Below are 18,500 nucleotides of genomic sequence, written 5' to 3'. Positions count from 1 at the left end.
TCGGTGATCATTGATCTGTTAGGAAGAATCCTCCACACCCTAGGTTGGCGATCAAATGAGCTTCACATAAGGTGTATAATTATAATCGTCCTTCTCATTATTAAGAAGAGATATTATAAAACTCTTTTGAATAAGAAAGGGGAACAAGAGAGAGAGAGAAATTAAATAAAAATAAACCTAAAATTAAAAGAGTGGGAACCAAAAATAAAAAGAAAAAGGAAAAATTTAACTGGGAACAACGCAAAAGTAGTATGAAATGGAAATGATCCAAATTAAAGTACCTGTGAAACCAGACGTCTTGGCTTGCCAAACCTTGCGTCCTCTCCACAAATCAGTACTCCAGTATACACCAATGAAATTCCCATCAGGATCCAAAAGAGTACGTATGTGAACAGCGTACAGCTCAATAGATGCCCTACTCAGTGTACACCACTTGAACCCTATACCACTAGTCTGTCTACTAGGGACCGGACAAAGTCACTAAGGACTGCTGGCCCGCCTTTTCGTCTCCATCCGCTCCCGTCACTACACCTCCTGCTAACACTAACTAGACTAACTTCGACCAGTAACGGGCAGATCCATAAAGGTCTGAAAGTCTAGTACCTGTTAGTCCCACACTAACCCAGGCCTGAGGCCACCATCACCACCTGCCTGCGGCCTTTAGACTTTCCCTCGTCTTCCCAACTGATCTTCAGTATCTTCTGCTCATCTCTAGGTCAAATCAATTAATTCAATCTTTCTCTCCCCTTGTTGGCTATATTGGGGTTCCTATTTTTCCCATTATTGCTTGCTGCCTTTTTTTTTTTTTTCTTTTCTTTTCTTTTCTTGTTGCCCTTTTTGTTCTATTTTATATTTCTTCTTCGAGGGGTAACAACATCCTTCCGAACTTTTGTTTTCTCGTCTCCTCTCGTTTTTCGGGTTCCTCTTTCTTGCGAATTTCCCCTCTCTTCTTCCGGACCTCTTCAACAGCTGACGGTCATCATTTCTTCCATACCACAGGACTAGAGCTCTCATTGCTTGTTTTGTAAGCCCACCCTCTTCCTACTGCTTTCTACTTCCCCCTCCCCTCTCCGACCGATCGTTCTCCCTTCGTTGCTTGTGTCCAATTGATCGGTGGATACCTCTATCATTGGTGTCCTTTTTTTTTTTTTTAAAGGAAACATTTTATTGTTTCTGGCGGTGTTGAAATTACGTTCGCATTACGATCCGTCTGACCCAAACCTTTTCAGATTCACCTTAATCCTTCGTTTCTCTTTCCTTCACCTATAATTTTTTTTTCCCTTTTTTTCTCTCTTTTTATTCCAACCCCCTTACCATTCTTGAAATTCTTCCGGGGCGGATCTCATAAACCGAACTCGAACGCATCCGTTCTGCAACGACCGGCGTCAGTGCGACATCCCTGTCAGTGATCCAAACCTTCGCCGGCTTAGTGTTCCCCCCCAAAGCCACTTCCCGGCTCCTGCCAACGAACCCGCTTTGACTGCACGCTGGTGCCCGAACGCCTTGTTTTCCCTGTTGTGTTGGTCTCCCGTGTTCTTGCTCTCTCTTACTCTCTCACTCAACGCTCTCTTTGTCCTACTGCTATCCTGTCTTGCGCTTGATTCTTTTCGTATCTCAGCGCGCTCAACCTCCGTACGGTGTTACGTCCCACCGCGATTCACTTCTTGGAGTTCGGACCTCCAGTACTTTCCTTCCGCATCCCACCACTACTCGCTTTCCCCACCATCCTAAATCACGCCGCTAAGGAAATTCTGATATTGTCGATCCGGGCATAAAGTATCGCACAGGGTGAGGGTTGGTGTTCCCACCAGCGAATGCTGACGTCAAAAGAAAGCTTGCGCGGACTGCTCCTCGATCCCCATTAAGGGGGGGTTGTTGACATGAATCCCGCAAATTTTCCCAATGTCGGCGGGGGCATGCCTGGAGGAGGTAATCCGCATGGCCAAATGCAGGTTCCGCAGCAGAAGCCAGATAATCAGTTGATGATGAACTATTTGGCCCAGGCATTGCAGTCTCAGGGCACTTTTACCGGATGGAGAGCCGATGTTTCTCTCAAGGAGCGAGCTGTTAATGTATATCAGATGTAAGTGGCATGCGATATGTGTATGGTGATGAATCAGTCGCTTGTGCCAGTGCTGGTTTACAAGGCTATGGTTTCACACTTTCCATTCTATTGCGCAGGCTGACAATGTATCCCCAGGTGGACATCCCTTCGTTTAATACAACCGCATGCCGCTCTACAGAGCTTAGCACAGGCTGCTTTAAGTTTTGAACAGAAAGCTTTTAACAATGCAAAAGAGAAGGTATGCTCTCCCGTTCGTTTGCTTATATGGCTGGCTCTTAACGTGCAAACATTAGGTCGATTACGATAAAGAATGCAACGATAAACTGGTCCATATTCGAGATACTCGGGCTAGGCAGGCGGCTGTATTACAACAGAATGGCGGCATGATGGCTCAATCCGGCCACGCGGCGGGAATGGCCGGTGTTGGACAGGCTCCGTTTCCTCAACAGATGGGCCGTCCGACACAAGCTTCTCCAATGCCTGGACAGCAGCAGATGGCCATGGGGATGAATGATCCGAGTCGTCAGGCGGCTATACAGCATCGACAACAGCAGCAACAGCAGCAGCAATCGCAGGCAATGCTTCAACAACGAGCGCAGCCAAGACCTGGTAATGGTATACCTCTGACGGATGATCTTAGCACGCTTTCGGCTCAAGACTACGAAAATGTTTGCCGTATCGCCAACCAAATCTTATCGAAGACTTCCCAGGAAGATGTGGACAAGATCAAAATGAATCTACAGAACATGACCCCGGAGCAAAGACAATACCTTAACCGGAAGAATATGGATCCCATCACGTATTTCTTTCGCTCCCAAGCATTGACCCAACTCAGGAGACACAAACGAGCCCGACAGGAAGCGCAACAACGTGCGCAGAATGCAGGGGTTGATCCTAATAGTGCGATGATGGGAGATCCCATGATGAACGCCCAGCAACGCCAAATGTTCCAGAATATGATGAACCTTCAGCGCAATTCATTCTCAATGGGAAGTCAGCCGAATTTGGATCCGTCCTCATTTATTGGCAACGTTGAAAATATACAGGGACAACAGGCGGATGGTTTGCGCTCCCAGGAGGCAGGTCAGCTTGTGGTGCCTGCTAGTTCTTCCCAGATGAACCAACAACCATTTACAACGCCTCAGAATATGTTTCAAGTCGGCCAGGGTAACCAGACCAATATGAACGGTGCCGGCATTAGTCCTCAATTCTTCTCCCAACAGCAATTACAGACGTCACAAAATCTCCAGCAAGATCGAACGCAACAGGCACCTCAATTCCAACCACAATCGCAAGCACAAACACAAGCCCAGGCGCGCGCGCAGGCTGCTCAGAAAGCGCAAATGGCTATATCTCAAGCCGGCCAAGCCAATTCTCAAATGCAACAACAGCTGACACAGCAAAGTCCCGCCATGCCGATGCTGAATCGTCCCATGGCTCCGGGTCAGATGTCACCAGCGCAAGTGACATCTCAAGTTCGGCCTCCGTCACGGGCTCCTGGGCAACAACCGACTGGGGTCCAGTCTTTGGGAGGACAAACGGGCATGCAGGGTCGGCCTCAAATTCCTCCTAACCTTCCGCCAATGGTTCAAGAACAACTGGCACGGATGACCCAAGAGCAGCTTACCGCGTTTTTAATGAACCAGCAGCGCCGTCCACTCAATAATCAAGCTATGGCGAGAGCAAACGCTAACCAGCAGTCCATGCCTATGCAACAGAACCTGTCACAAGCTGGCCAGGGTCAGCCTATAGTGAATGGTCAGGCGGGTAATAATCAAAATATGCGTGCCTCCCTGAATTTACAACAACAGCTCGCAGGTATGGGTGGTGCACAAGCGCCCAATCAGATGCTCCCAGGGCAACAGCAAATGACAGCCCAGCAACGGCAGCAGCAACAACAACAACAGCGTCAACACGACTTATATAAGATGCAGTTGCTTCGCCAGCAGAGTGGAGGCTTGGAAATGTCCCCCGACCAGATCAAAGACATGGATCGCTTGCCATTCCCCCCTTCAATACTTAGCAACAACCCCAACGTCCCTTCGCCAGTTCCGAAACATATAAAGACTTGGGGCCAACTGAAACAATGGGCAACTGCAAACCCTCAAGTCCTTGGGGGCATAGATCTACAAAAGTTAGTGACATTCCAGAAATTTCATTTGGCTCAGATATTGGCACAAAACAAAGAAGGTGGTCGGAATCCTGATAGTGGTGGCCAAAATCCTTGGATGCAAATGCCTTTCCAGGGGCAGCAACAGCAATTTATGAACCAACAACAGTTCCAAGCTGGCCAACAACAAGCGCCAATAAACATGCCTCCAATGCGACAGATCACTGTGCAAGATATTCAAATAGCTCGTCAGCGACTAGGAACTCAAGTGCAAAATTATACCGATGATCAGCTTCGAGAACTACTCTTTAGGAACCGACAGAAACAGTTAATGCAGCTTGCCCAGAACCGTGCTGCTCAACTTGCAGCCCAGCAAGGTCAGCAGACCCAGTCGTCTCAGCAGCCTCCGGTCACCGCGCCTTCGGCCACGCCTCAAATCAAGTCTGAGGTCCAACACCAGCAACCAACAACACAGTTGAATCAGCAGATGCAAGTGACAAAGACCCAGAACGCAACACCTGGAAAAGGCGCCAAAGGACCTGCTTCTAAGCAACCGCCGAAGAGGAAGATGCCAAATGAAGAAAGCGCGGACGCCCAGAATACCCCTGCACAAAAGTCGGCGCAGCCTGCGACTTCTCAAGGTTTGTCAGGTTCTACGCCAGCACGACCTAACATGCCGTTCACTCGTGAGCAGCTGGTCAATATGACACCACAGCAACGTGCACAATTGGAGGCGCACATACGGAGGCAACAGAGCCAGAATCAAACGCGAGCTCCCATTTCGAGAACCGCTGCGGAAGAGCAATGGAACAACCTACCGGACAAGATCAAACAATGGTACACCGAAATCTTGGCCAACGCCCCATCCAATGATCCTATTTCTGTTCAACCAGAGCAAAAAGCTCAAATGGCCCAGCAACTACGGGAGTGTACGGATATGCTGGGTAGGATGGATACACTGGTCCAATGGTTTTCCAAGATTCCCAATCAGGAAAAGAATGTCAAAAGCTTATTAGCTATGGTACGTCTGAAATGCCTTTTTCCTATTTGATTAAGGAACCATTGTGCTGACCCTGTGCCATTTAGCGCATACAATTAATGAGGCAATTCAAATCTGGACCTGACTGGACGATCAATGACCATTTTACTGTCTCACCCGAGTATCTAACAATGACCACCAACTATGTTAAGAAGCTTTTCCAAGCCATGATCACCCGCGTCAGCCAACATCAAAACCAACCATCTGGACAGCGACCTAGTGTCTCTCAAGGGTCAACTAATGTGCAATCGACCGCCCAGAATAACATGCCCGCCTTAAACGCAAGCAATCTCCAGCAACTTCAACAGCAGGAGGAGGCTATTCAGCGGGCCCGAAGGGCTTCGAGCCAGACTGCTGTCTCGGCAACTTCCGCCGTACCACCGGCACCGTTTGGCGCGCCGTCTCCGCAGGGTGTACCCCATGTTTATGGACCCGGTAGCATGCCCCCTCAGGAACTAAAACTGCCTCCGCCGAAGAAGAGGAAGCAGTCTCACGCCGGGCCTACTGCCGGAACAGCTGGCACCAAATCACCGGCAACCAAACAGACTACAGCAGATGCCAAAATGGCTGTTACAGCTATGGTTGGTCCTTTCAAATGCAGTGTTCCACAGTGTCAACATCATTACCAGGGCTTTGCAACCCAAAACGCGCTGGACAAGCATGTTGAAGATACCCATAAGGTTGAAGAATCAATCGAAGATCCGCTTCAGTTTGCCCTTGACAGCTTCCGTAATCTGGTCAAGGAGGAGGACAAGGCTTCACCTGAATCTCAAGCTCCGAAGAAGAGTGCTGGTAGTGCAATGGACACCCCGCAGGTGCCTCCTAAAGTGGGCATGTCCTCACCCTCCATGAAGCAAGAAGCAGGAACAACTCCAATCACCGCTGGCGCCACTCCGGTGGCACGCGTGTATGGCCAGTTCGGAGCGAAACCCACTTCTCCCGCATCCAACCAGACCCCTCGTGGGCCATCAAGCAAAGTACCTTTGGCGACAGCCAAGCCTTCCGGTAGTAAGGATGGGAAGAAAGAGGCCGGCAAAGCGACCGAGCAGATGCCACCTTTAGAGCCTACCGCTGAAGACCCTTGGACATCAAGTGCTGTTTCTCTTGAGGCGATCCAGGACACATTCATGGACTTTGGAGATGACAGTGGCTTTGGTTTCGGCCCCATGGACGAGTTCATCAATGCAGACATGTTCGCCAACACTCAGTCGAAAGATACACCGGATTCGGTTGAAACCGCCATCGTCACCGAGACACCTAAGGACAACGACTTACCGAAAGTCGGAGACCTGGCAGGTAAAGGTGCGGAATACCTTGAAGATAACTGGATTCCAATGGACTGGATCAATCTTCCTGGTCGGTTCGAAGATGGACCTCTCTTGAATGAGTCCTGGGAGGATATTGATTGGGACACACTCGATCGGAGTAACGGAAGCATGAATGTTGACGATAGTGGAATCGCCATCTGTGCCATGTAAAACGGTGTTTTACGAAAAGAAGAAAAGGAATTAAAAATTAAAAAACTTAATGACCATGAGCAGGTGAAGGCGCTGCGGCTTATCTCTTCGGCATAAAAACGGATGACTTATGTATATTAAGACCAGGCCAGTGTGGGGGGCCACTTGTTTATGCTTGTGATTTTGTTTTCTTTTACGTCTGTCACTCTTGTCTCTGTTACACCCTTGGACCACTTCGATTTCCCTGTTCATCTATAGTTGGCTTAGCCGTGGCGTTTCAAGGAGCGAGCAAAAGGTCATCTGTGAATTGTTGAAAGAGCCCTTGTTCTCTTGCTATATTTCAAATCTTCTTCTTCATTTTCTTACCCCCTTAGTCTCTTTCCAGGCGACGGAGCTATCTATCGAAAGCAAATATAATATCCACATCTTCAAAGTTTGGGTAAAGAAACAAGAACGTCGCAATGAAAGTCTTAGTAGAAGTTGACATGGTTTGCGGCTGTTCCATGGAACGCGGCGGTAAAGCTCGATACCAGTGGGTGTGTAAGATACGGCAGATCCCCGGGTCCACGTGCCAAGGCTCGGGGGATGATCAGCTGCTGATAAGGACGCCCCATCGCTCCCTCTCTTCTTGATTCCTCACTCTTTGTCCTTCTCCAACAACCTTATTGTCAATTTCCGGGATAGGCTGTCAATAGAAGCCTTCCTACACTGTATTGTTCATTCTATGCTATAGCGCCTAGTTTCTCAGAGGAGCATCTTGTCTACTGCTTCCAAGACTCCCCCGGATAGACACGGGTCCTTATCTCTCAGCCCGCCAGCTTTCTCTCTCCACCACGACTAAGACCTTTTGATTCGGCATATTCTTTCCAGGGCACCGTAGTGCCCCGTGAGAAATCATGGCGACCAAAGCAATGATTCCGTTCCTGGTCACGATGATGCTCGTGACCGGTGTCTGCAATACCATCCTCAACAAGTACCAGGTTAGATCCCTTACCAGGTCCTGTTGTCTGCTTTCTGCTAAAACCCATGAACAGGATATGCAATGCGTGCAAAACTGTGATTCCTCGGATCCAAGTGATCGCCAGCTCTTTGAGCAGCCTGTTATCCAAACGTAGGCGTTCTCATATCATCTTCTGACTCGTGCTTCGACTTATGGTTTGGTTCTACAATAGGATTCAGATGTTCATTGGAGAAATGGGTAGCTGGCTCGTGGTCCTACTCTCATTCATTTACCAGGCATACATCTCACCGCGCTTTTCGAACCAATCATCCCCCCTTTTAGTCGGTGGCTATCACCCTGTCGCGGAAAATGACGGCATCGACGATACGGTCGAGGATAATGCGATTGGTGGGGATGACCTCCCCAATGACCCTACAAAGCCCGCGCACGCGCACGACGGGCGTATACGGCTACATGGCCGGAAGATCTTTCTTCTTGCTGCCCCGGCATGCTGTGACATCGCAGGCACCACCCTTATGAACGTCGGTCTGCTCTTTGTTGCAGCAAGTATTTACCAAATGACACGTGGTGCGCTAGTACTCTTCGTTGGGCTATTCAGTGTTCTGTTTCTCCACCGGAAGCTCTACCTTTATCAATGGATGGCACTTTTTGTGGTCGTCCTGGGAGTTGCACTGGTAGGCCTTGCAGGTGCCCTCTTTGGTGACAGCCAGAACCACGATATCACACGTGAGGATGCCATGGCAGCTGTAGCACACGTCTCGATGCAAGCCCGCGCTCTTGCAAAGACCCCTGAAGCAGTTCAGGCTATTATCGGTGTTCTCCTTATCGCCGCAGCCCAGATCTTTACTGCCTCGCAATTCGTGCTGGAAGAATGGATCTTGGAACACTATGCTATGGACCCTCTCCAAGTTGTTGGCTGGGAAGGTGTTTTCGGCTTCTCTGTAACTGTCATCGGGTCAATTATTTTATATCTGTCCATAGGCCGTACGGAAGCTGGCCGCTATGGATACTTTGATGTCAAGGAGGGATGGCATCAGGTATTCAGTAACAGAGCTATCACTATCTCCAGTGTACTGATTATGATCAGTATTGGGTACAGTCACACCCTTTACCTCCCTAGTACTTGTTGATCAAACCTAAGAGCATTGGCTAACATTTATCCTTTTACAGTGGCTTCAATTTCTTCGGCCTCTCCGTTACCCGTTCCGTTTCCGCTACATCCCGCAGCACGATTGACACTTGCCGAACACTCTTCATTTGGCTTGTCTCATTGGCGCTCGGATGGGAATCCTTTAAATGGCTTCAGGTGGCCGGGTTCGCATTACTTGTGTATGGAACCTTCCTGTTTAACGACATTGTACGCCCACCACTCAAGGCATGTCTTCCCCGTGGAGTGAGGGAGAGAGAATTGCTGCTGCCAGAAGAGCCGATCGAACATATCTAAATTTAGAGAACGGGACATGCTATTGGCATCTCAACATCCCCACGCCCATCGTCTTGGCTCACGTCATCTTGCTTACCTTACTTTTGGATACATGGTTGGTATAAACCATTGGCGTTGCAGGCTTTCGGTCGTCCTCATTCTGTCTGGTTTTTGGTTTCTAAGAATGGTCTCGTATTATATAGGTGAACTTGGTTTACTTTCTTGGGCTTTGTATGCGATCGTATTTAGCTCTTATCAACGAACGCTTGAAGGCAAATAGAAGAGGGAAACAAAAAATAATAGTCACAGCCCGGTCTAGCGTAAATAACATACTCTAACATCACGAAAATCTAAGTCCAATCGCAACGACGAAACATTAGCACAAAAGACAATGACAAGTAGAAAGCCACTATCCTATCCACACAAAGAGGAAAGGCCCACTCAATATACAATCTAAATCAGAGTATATATGTGTATATATATCGCCGAGCCCCGGTATTATATAGTACAGATCAAAAAATCTTGTAGTCTAATAGAGATGCATTTCTCTAAACGAGAACGTATAGTGCACACATCTGCCAAGAGACATTTATTAGTTGAGTAATAGAGATAGAGAAGTTGTGGGTGGTGTACTCACACAAGCGAGACCGAAGATCATCGACAGCCAGAAGAATATGTTCTATTGCATATATTAGACGTGCCCATTTCTCTTCTTTTGTTCCTTTTTCTTTCGTTCTGGTTCGGTAGGGGAGTAGTTGGTGCTTACTCTGAGGGTCGTCTTCCCCCGGAAGTACTTGGATTGCTGGACTGCCACAATAGGCAATTGGAGCATCATAGCGACGAATCCATAGCCGCGGAGTTTCTTGGTAATGCAGCTCATCACTAACTCGTGGGCGATAGAGCTCACGAGGAAGGTGATGAACATGGCGACTGACTGAGAGAAGCGGGTCTTGGAGGGGAAGTAGACATGCCGGCGAAGGAAGTGATGAACCGGAATGTTCCACTCGCGCGAGAATTCAAGCCTGGGCGAATATGTCAGTTGGTCAGGTCCGGGTGGGATTCTGTATTCATTATGTATACGTACCAATCGCATGAGTTCCACCAGTCCGAGTAAAAGTGACGGTCGGCGAAACAGGTGATCTCCGCAAATGCACCCAGCACATATTCGAATATAACCAGGAACACGAGCAAAAACGTGATCATAAAGGGAAACATAAGCATATTGATTGTTTCCGCGAGGATCAAGGCTTTATCCGCTGCGCTCTGTTTCAAATGCAACTGGGTATTGGCCTCGCTCAGGACTGGGAGGATGAACTCTTCACTTGTGAGGGTCAACAGGAAGATACACCCAAAGACGGCACACGTTTTCAGGCCGATCTCTGCCCATGATCGCTCCTTGCTGCGAGGATATTCCAACTCGTAACAGAGGGTAGGGCAGAAAGTGAAATCGACGTAGTTGGGGAGTGTAAGGTTTTGCGGATATGTGACATGGCCTAGCGGCGAGGTCAATTCGGTCGCCAAATCTTCGCGCAGCTCTTGAATCGATTCTGATCGTGAATGGCTACTACGCCGCTGCGTCGGAGGCCGACGGGGTGCTGGGTCAGGATACCGGTCGACAGCTGCATCTATTGACACAGACCCAGGGTTATCAAGTGCGGACAAGCGGCGCTCGGTCTCGCTGAGATGCCCATTATAGAATGCATAAGAGTGTATCTTCATCAAAAAGGTTAAGGTATGCAGAGTAAAGAATACCTGCGCAGTCCAGGTCCAGCGCAACATAAATGGCCAACTAATTGTTTGATTAGCTCTTAGTCCTAAGCGGAGTTATAGTTCGACTCACTTAATCCACAGGATCAGCCAAGCTGCTTCGAAAATGCTTTGTACTATCATGCCCCCTCTTCCCCATCGCAGCCACCCATTACTGTTCCTGTAAAGGCGGTGGAGCGGCAAGACTGCTGCACTACTCACCACCATGGCGAGGTCGCTGAACCCCATTGCCCAGACATTTGCCGTCAGGAGACTCCATACTCTCACCCGCAGCGGGGAGCCGGTATCCTTTACATTCCGAAGCGCGGTAGTGGCCACCATGATAAACAACCCAATCCAAAACAGTGTGAAGAAGCCGCGGAAGTTATGATAGTCGCTCCTCGGATCGAAGTGAGATACGCGCGGAATATAATCAATGGTATAGAACAGTCGATTCCGGGCTCTAGCTTGCTTTCTGGCGTGCGATATAGACTGAATAGATGGAGGGGCATCTTCGGCGACAGGGGTTGAACGTCCACTGGCATGCAGCTGTTAGACTCATGGGAAATGGGAATCGGCTCAACGGTCTCACCTACCTCGAGTCAAGAGAACTTTTCTCCAAGGAGAGATTGGCAGGATCGTCAAGTTTCTTCAAGATAGCCCGTGGCCGCAATAGCGGGGAGCCATTACTCTGTGATACTGCAGAAGACATCCTCGCGGAGTCAGGAGTGCTAGATGTCATATACACTTTTCTCACATTTGTTCCGTGAACCTAGCAGAAGCGCTCTAAAACAGAAGGGCCAGTCTAACTTAATATAAGATCTCTCAAGGTTTCGGTGAACAGATGGAAAGGATTGTCTCGAAGGACACTTGTACATCCAGGAGAAGGTGGATCCTTCGTCAAAAATAGTTGTCGACAAGGTAGAATGATTTGCGCAGGGACCAATTTTTAAAAGGGAGAAGATGGTCGGAGTCGCGGATCAGCCGGGCATCGGACCGCGACAAGTGTTTCCTATACCATTGGCATCCAACATTTGCAACGAATTATGCAGAGAACAAGGCACATCGAGCGGAGATCATGGGGGGCCGTAGAGCCTCTGAGTAAGAAAAGTTACGTATTTCTGTACGGAGTAACTTGGAAACCCTCACGTCATGCCGTCCACCTGATCCCGGGCCTCGGAACCGCGGTACCGCCGAAGTACGTACCTTATAGGGCGGTGCGGACGGGATAACGATACGAATACGATACGGAGTACATTTTTTATGGCCTGCAGTTTCAGGCCGTCGAGAATCAGATTTCCAAGCCATCGGATCACGTGGAGACGTCCACGGCACGAGGGGCCCTAGACTCAAAGGGGGGAAGCGCCAAGACGGACAAGTCGCAGAGGACGGGCGAGGCTCAACCTACCGACGCCGTTACTGCTACTATTATTGTTTAGACGCTTTTCATCTGGCCCTGGAGTTGCGTGGACTGGTTTCTTCGCATTGCTCTCTTCTCCTCCGTTTCTTCTTTTGTCCCCCTTCATTTCATCCCCCTCCTTAATACCCCGTCGGGGGTCCCTGTGGCCGCCATGACATCCCGTAAGTCGTGTCCATTGCTAATGGAACCCCCCACACTGGCATCCCCTTACCTGGCAACTTAGTTGCTAACAATTCTTTCTCCGCCGCCTAATATTTATAGTCAAGCAATTCATCCGAAATGTACGATCTGCCAAGACAATCGCCGATGAACGGGCGGTGATTCAAAAAGAGAGCGCGGCCATTCGTGCGTCGTTCAGGGAAGAGAGCCATGATTCGGGCATACGGTCAGCCATTCACGCATTCATCACCTGAACCGACATCTCATACCCATTGACAGGAGAAACAATGTTGCCAAGTTACTTTATCTTTTCACCCTCGGTGAGCGGACGCACTTCGGTCAGATCGAATGTCTGAAACTGCTGGCGTCCCACCGCTTCGCAGACAAGCGATTGGGATACCTGGGTACTATGCTGTTGCTAGATGAGAATCAAGAAGTGTTGACACTGGTGACAAACTCGCTAAAGAAGTAAGTTACAATCCGAATGGATAATACGCTTCATGGATCTTCCCCGCTAATATATCACAGTGATCTTAACCATTCCAACCAATATATCGTCGGACTTGCCCTTTGCGCCCTGGGAAATATCGCCTCCGTCGAGATGTCCAGAGATCTGTTCCCGGAAGTCGAGTCTCTTCTTTCTACCGCAAATCCATATATCAGGAGGAAGGCGGCGCTGTGTGCTATGCGGATATGTCGCAAAGTGCCAGACCTGCAGGAACATTTCTTAGAGAAGGCCAAGACCCTCTTGTCAGACAGGAACCATGGCGTTTTGTTATGCGGCTTGACCTTGGTAATAGACATGTGCGAAGCGGAGGAGGCTGAGGAAGGACAAGAAGGCGTGATCGAGATGTTCCGACCTCTGGCTGGTGGTCTCGTACGGGCTCTAAAGGGATTGACAACCTCCGGATACGCCCCGGAACATGACGTTTCTGGAATCACGGATCCCTTCCTTCAGGTCAAGATCTTACGCCTCCTTCGAGTACTAGCAAGAGGAGACGCGGCAACAAGCGAACTGATTAACGACATTCTGGCCCAGGTGGCTACCAATACTGATTCGACAAAGAACGTCGGCAACGCTATCCTCTACGAGGCCGTCCTCACCATCCTTGACATTGACGCTGATTCGGGTCTAAGAGTCCTAGGCGTCAACATTCTCGGAAAATTCCTCACCAATAAGGACAACAATATTCGTTACGTGGCTCTTAACACGCTGAACAAGGTTGTCGCGATCGAGCCCAACGCTGTGCAGAGGCATCGCAACACCATCCTGGAGTGTCTCCGCGATCCCGATATCAGTATCAGAAGGCGAGCCCTTGACCTTAGCTTCATGCTGATAAATGAAAGCAACGTCCGTGTTATCATCAGAGAGCTTCTTGCTTTCTTAGAAGTCGCGGATAACGAGTTCAAGCCTGCGATGACTACTCAGATCGGCATTGCTGCCGATCGCTTTGCGCCGAACAAACGCTGGCATGTTGACACGATCCTCCGGGTCCTCAAATTGGCTGGTGCCTATGTCAAAGAGCAGATCTTATCCTCCTTTGTGCGTCTCATTGCGACTACCCCAGAATTGCAAACCTACTCCGTGCAAAAGCTCTACATGTCGCTGAAAGAAGATATCTCGCAGGAGGGTCTCACTCTTGCTGCAACTTGGGTTATTGGAGAGTACGGCGACAACCTTCTTCGGGGTGGTCAGTACGAGGAAGAGGAGCTAGTCAGGGAGGTCAAGGAAAGTGACCTCGTTGATCTATTCAACAATATTCTCAACAGTACATATGCATCACAAACAGTGGTCGAGTACATTACCACTGCTTCGATGAAGCTTACCGTGCGCATGTCGGAGCCAGCTCAAGTCGAACGCCTCCGCCGCTTCCTGAATAGCCGAACTGCCGACTTGAGCGTGGAAATCCAGCAACGAGCTGTGGAGTACACCAATCTTTTCGGCTACGACCAGATTCGTCGAGGTGTTCTGGAACGTATGCCACCTCCTGAGATTCGTGAAGAACAGAGAGTCCTGGGTGCTCCGACAAAGAAGCGTCAGAGCAAAATCCTCAAGGACAAGACTAAGAAGGCTGCCAAACCAGCCGAACAGGATATGCTCCTTGACCTCATGGGCGGTGATGCTCCAGCAACCAGCCCAACTGGCAACGGATCCCAAAATACGGCCGACCTGCTGGCAGACATTCTCGGCGGGGACTCAGGGCTCTCGTCCCCTGCCCCCCAGCCGGCGCAGAAGCCGGCGCAGTCCAACACAGCTGCCATCATGGATCTGTTTAGCTCTAATGGAAACACCCCGTCGCCCCGTCCAGCTGAGCCGGCGTCGTCGTCTATGGACCTCCTTGGAGGCCTTGGATCCGCCGCACCTGCGGCTTCCACCCCTCCACCCTCGGCACCCGCTGCCCCTGCTCATACTGCATTCAATAAGAACGACCTCTCTCTGACTTTGCAGGTCCAGCGGGGCAGCAGCGGCAATGCACAGATCCAGGCTCGTTTCCGAAACTCCTCGAACTTCACTAGCTTCTCCGGTGTTGGACTACAGGCTGCGGTACCCAAGAGCCAACGGCTTCAACTCAGCGCAATCAACAAGCCCGACCTCGAGGCCGGTGAGGAAGGTATTCAACTCCTAAAGGTCGCCTCTTTAAATGGAGTAAGTGTTTATCCAGTCCCCACCCATCTCTCGGTATACTAACAGTACCCAAGGCTCTCCCACCCAAACTCCGCCTCCGTCTGCGTATCACATACTCCAAGGACGGATCAGATCCCGTGACAGACCAGGTCGACTGGACCGAGCCGTAAACCGATCGATCTTCATACAAAGGATGGCTCCCCCACGCCTTCCCCTGTCAAAGGACATCAATTGACAAACCAACGCCCTACTTTAATTATATCACATCCCTTTCCCCATTTCACCCCGTTACCTAGATGGTTATTTACCTTTTTGAATGTAACTGCTCTCCAGCCGCATGGAGAAAAAGGAAACTTCTTTAGAGATAAGCCTAAGGGCCCTTATACGTATGAGCTCCAATTGAGCGAGAATGATGGAAAGCTGTCATGCACTCATACCCAATTGATTTTCCGTCATCTTTATCACTCATTTCACTTTTCTGTCGTCCGGTTTCGTTCCATTTTCGTGTAAATGTTTGTTTGTGGGTAAATCAGGGGAAGAATTTGATAATTGTATGTATTTACATTCGGTTATAATGAGGATAGAATCAATTGATTTTTAATCAATAGTATATTGTCGGTGAATTTGTTTATGGGCTGCTCGTATGTAAACGTATTTTATGTAGTACGGAGTACAATGCGGGGTATGAGATATATATCACAGTGCATATTCAATCTGAATTAAACCTACAAACCAACATATACGACTATAAGAAATATCAAGCCAAATACAGTCTATGACTTATCAATTTGAGAACAAGTGTCCATGTGAAAAAAACAATTGATATGCTATGTGCCAATTCCCAGACTATGTAAATCCTCCCAAGCTGATTCATCAGTCATGATCGTCAATCGTCATTTACTCCGACATTCCCCTTGATAAATAAAATGGATGATCAATACTCATCACAGTGTCCCATCCGTACGCCGATATGATTCAATAAAAAATGATTGTAGTAATAGCAAAACAAGAAATGTGGATCGTGGTCATAAAAGAACATATATGCCTGCGGTTTAGTGGATCAGAGCCTGGCCCGTTTCTGAGCGTGAAGGCATAGTAATGATATCTTAAAATGTGCGAAGAACAGAAATATGTCGGCATCTATTGAGTGCTGACAGACACCTTGTAGGTTATTCTGGTACATTGTTGGATATCATTGAGCATTTCTGATATCAACTGCAATCGAGCCGCCTAAATGCTAGTAAAAAGGCTCTGGGCCACTGAAAGAAAGACGAAGAATTGAGAATGAATGTACCAAGTGTTGTGTTCCAATGAATACTTTGGAACGAGTTACTGTCGTTATCATGGGTTCGTTAAGTGTAGGTGGACTGGCGTCTTCCGACAGGTGGGGGGTTGTAGCTGTCGTAGTGGTGACGAGAATATTTGTCCGGCCCGATTTCGCGGGCATATTTAAACTCCTTCTCCTTGAGACGAGAGCTGTAGTCCACTTCGCCGAACAACTGTCTGCTGGACGATTGCCTAGAGGTCTCTGGCCGTACCTGTTCGTAACGCTTGGACGGCTCTGGGGTATAAGCGTAAGTACTACTCCGAACCGGTTTCGGTGGGGCGCGAGGCAGACGTTCTTGAGGCGACAAGTATGTTCTGGAGTGTCTTGGAGATGGGTGAGGCTGTGACGGCATGCCTGGTTCTACTAGAATGGTCTCGGGCTCGTTGACAAGCTTGTCGTTAAAAACCTTATAGCGTGCCGACATCTTAGGAGGGTTTTCTCCGGCTGCCATCTCCGGAGTACCCGGACTTGAGTATCCTGAATCCGACTTATCCACGCCTCTTACTTTCGCAGTACGCGATGGTGGGTCAGAATACACCATGCCTAAAAGTACCGGATCCGAACGACTACTGCCTTCCCGTTTTGATCGGGAATAAGAAGCAGTCGCGGATCGCGAGGGCTGGAGGGAAGGCCGGACAGATGAAGGGACTTTCATCCCTGAAGCAGTGGCGGAGGTTGGCATGGGTGGGACCTTGGCTTCATAACTGCGGGATGGACGATCGTAAGACTCTAGATCCTCGTATGAGCCGTGGCGGGAGGTATCAGGTCGCACGCTTTCCGTGGACCGTTTTGACCTACCGGCGCGCCGGGAGGAGGAAGACTCTGGGTCAGCCGATTCGTAGCCCCGACGTTGATTGGGGGAGCGGGAAGAACGTTGTCTAGGTTCACGCTCCACAGGGAGCGTCCCTTTGGAGCGGCGAATGTAGTTTTCGGCCGTGGAATATTGTTTCTCGTGTTTATCCCATTCGTCAGAGTAATCCTCCTCATACCGTCGCTCGGAGCGGCGCGAAGATTCCGCTTGTTTGGTCTTCCGAGATGACGGTTCCCGACTCCGGGTCGACGGACGCTTCACGCGTACCCAAACGGACGACGCGCTCGAATCGGAGGCATCGTCTTCGGACCCGGCGTAGGAAGCATACATCTTCTCGTAAGCTTCCCGTCGCCGTTCCTTGGTACGGTACTTGGCCCGGTCCGTGTGGGTCGTTTTGGAGCTGCTGCGCGCCGTATCTTTCGATGGGTGGGGAGAGCTGACAGGAACACTCTTAGTTTTCTTCTTTTCCTCCGATGCTCTCGTCCGTTGTCGCATCCCAAACTCATCGTTCTTGCGGGGCGTCGATCGTGATTCCTTTGTAAACCGAACGTCGTCGTATACATCGGCTGGTGTTCTCTCTTCGTAGATACGTCCATCCCGATATTCGCGGACCGTGCTACTCCGTTGAGCGTAGGACGTCGAACCGCCCGCGGTTGCGTTACGCGCCGCCATTTCCCTCCGGAGCTCATTGATGCGAACCTTCTGGTCATATTTCTGTCTCTCCGTGGGATCCGATAGGATCTCGAAGGCCTTCTGGACATTCTGGAACATCTCCGAAGAGTTATTCCCGACCTTATCTGGATGATGCTTGAAGGCTAGTTCCCGACGGGCGGTTTTGAGATCTGCTAGGGTCGCATCTTTCTGGACGCCTAAAACAGCATATGGATCGAACTCTGGTGTGGACGACATGGTTTGGACAACTCAATGAATACATAAATTGATCATCCAAACTTGTTTCGTTGGAAAGGTATATAGGTAAATGATGGTTGAATTGGAGAGGGGGTGTAGGTGCGGGGTGAAATCGAAATCGGGGTTAATGCGTATGCGAGTTAATATATGTTTAGTGTTGCTGGTCGGTGGCGTTGCACACCAGTCTGGGCATAAAATAAGGAGATGCCTGGGAGAACAGAAGTGTGTGGGCTGAATGAATGAATGCAAGTGACGTGGATTGCTTGTGATAATCAGTTCATCGTCAAAAGCGATTTGACTATGACCAATTCATCGAGAATGCCGGCGAAGCCAAGAGAAGTTGATTAGCAGATCATAGGTAAGACAGCAACCATGCAATGTGACAGTTTGATGATAGAAGAGACAGTAAGGGGGGGGGGGAGGAGATTCAGGAAGAAAACGGAGAAA

General features: G+C 49.4%; 5 protein-coding genes across 5 annotated transcripts; 3 read left to right on the top strand and 2 right to left on the bottom strand.

Moving 5' to 3' along the window:
• The first annotated feature begins 318 nt into the window (after window positions 1-318).
• Window positions 319-7,307, top strand: F9C07_2280040 (uncharacterized protein). The gene is made up of 5 exons (XM_041287901.2): window positions 319-1,024; window positions 1,230-2,083; window positions 2,201-2,303; window positions 2,359-5,196; window positions 5,262-7,307. The coding sequence occupies exons 2-5, from the start codon at window positions 1,881-1,883 to the stop codon at window positions 6,690-6,692; spliced, it is 4,575 nt and encodes a 1,524-aa protein (XP_041140168.1). The 5' UTR covers window positions 319-1,024; window positions 1,230-1,880; the 3' UTR covers window positions 6,693-7,307.
• Window positions 7,308-7,567: 260 nt separating this feature from the next.
• F9C07_10999 (putative nucleotide-sugar transporter) lies at window positions 7,568-9,076 on the top strand (the record flags this gene model as incomplete). The annotated part of the gene is made up of 4 exons (XM_041287902.1): window positions 7,568-7,651; window positions 7,706-7,782; window positions 7,844-8,725; window positions 8,803-9,076. The coding sequence occupies 4 exons, from the start codon at window positions 7,568-7,570 to the stop codon at window positions 9,074-9,076; spliced, it is 1,317 nt and encodes a 438-aa protein (XP_041140169.1).
• A 527-nt stretch (window positions 9,077-9,603) lies between these two features.
• On the bottom strand, window positions 9,604-11,543 carry F9C07_10998 (sterol O-acyltransferase; the record flags this gene model as incomplete). The annotated part of the gene is made up of 6 exons (XM_041283872.2): window positions 9,604-9,630; window positions 9,693-9,734; window positions 9,822-10,077; window positions 10,140-10,844; window positions 10,896-11,339; window positions 11,398-11,543. The coding sequence occupies 6 exons, from the start codon at window positions 11,541-11,543 to the stop codon at window positions 9,604-9,606; spliced, it is 1,620 nt and encodes a 539-aa protein (XP_041140170.2).
• Window positions 11,544-12,143: 600 nt separating this feature from the next.
• Window positions 12,144-15,619, top strand: F9C07_2280037 (vesicle coat complex AP-1, gamma subunit). The gene is made up of 5 exons (XM_041287903.2): window positions 12,144-12,382; window positions 12,483-12,606; window positions 12,660-12,848; window positions 12,909-15,027; window positions 15,081-15,619. Exons 1-5 carry the CDS (start codon window positions 12,373-12,375, stop codon window positions 15,174-15,176), a joined length of 2,538 nt encoding a protein of 845 aa, XP_041140171.2. The 5' UTR covers window positions 12,144-12,372; the 3' UTR covers window positions 15,177-15,619.
• Window positions 15,620-16,358: 739 nt separating this feature from the next.
• F9C07_10996 (DnaJ domain protein) lies at window positions 16,359-18,053 on the bottom strand (the record flags this gene model as incomplete). Its single annotated transcript, XM_041283873.1, has 1 exon — window positions 16,359-18,053. One exon carries the CDS (start codon window positions 18,051-18,053, stop codon window positions 16,359-16,361), a length of 1,695 nt encoding a protein of 564 aa, XP_041140172.1.
• Between the last annotated feature and the right edge of the window lie 447 nt (window positions 18,054-18,500).

The sequence above is a fragment of the Aspergillus flavus genome, chromosome 1 (genome assembly GCF_009017415.1).
Source record: "Aspergillus flavus chromosome 1, complete sequence".
In the NCBI taxonomy this organism is placed as follows: domain Eukaryota; kingdom Fungi; phylum Ascomycota; class Eurotiomycetes; order Eurotiales; family Aspergillaceae; genus Aspergillus; species Aspergillus flavus.
Note: the sequence above shows the minus strand (reverse complement) of the source record. Positions and strands in the feature narration are given on the sequence as shown.

What these genes read in the sequence shown, in the direction of transcription:
- F9C07_2280040 (XM_041287901.2), top strand. Translation starts at nt 1,881, where the DNA reads ATGAATCCCGCAAATTTTCCCAATGTCGGCGGGGGCATGCCTGGAGGA. An exon ending in GCTGTTAATGTATATCAGAT is followed by an intron (nt 2,084 to 2,200) that starts GTAAGTGGCATG and finishes ATGTATCCCCAG; the next exon opens with GTGGACATCCCTTCGTTTAA. An exon ending in TTAACAATGCAAAAGAGAAG is followed by an intron (nt 2,304 to 2,358) that starts GTATGCTCTCCC and finishes TGCAAACATTAG; the next exon opens with GTCGATTACGATAAAGAATG.
- F9C07_2280037 (XM_041287903.2), top strand. An exon ending in GTGACAAACTCGCTAAAGAA is followed by an intron (nt 12,849 to 12,908) that starts GTAAGTTACAAT and finishes AATATATCACAG; the next exon opens with TGATCTTAACCATTCCAACC. An exon ending in AGGTCGCCTCTTTAAATGGA is followed by an intron (nt 15,028 to 15,080) that starts GTAAGTGTTTAT and finishes ACAGTACCCAAG; the next exon opens with GCTCTCCCACCCAAACTCCG.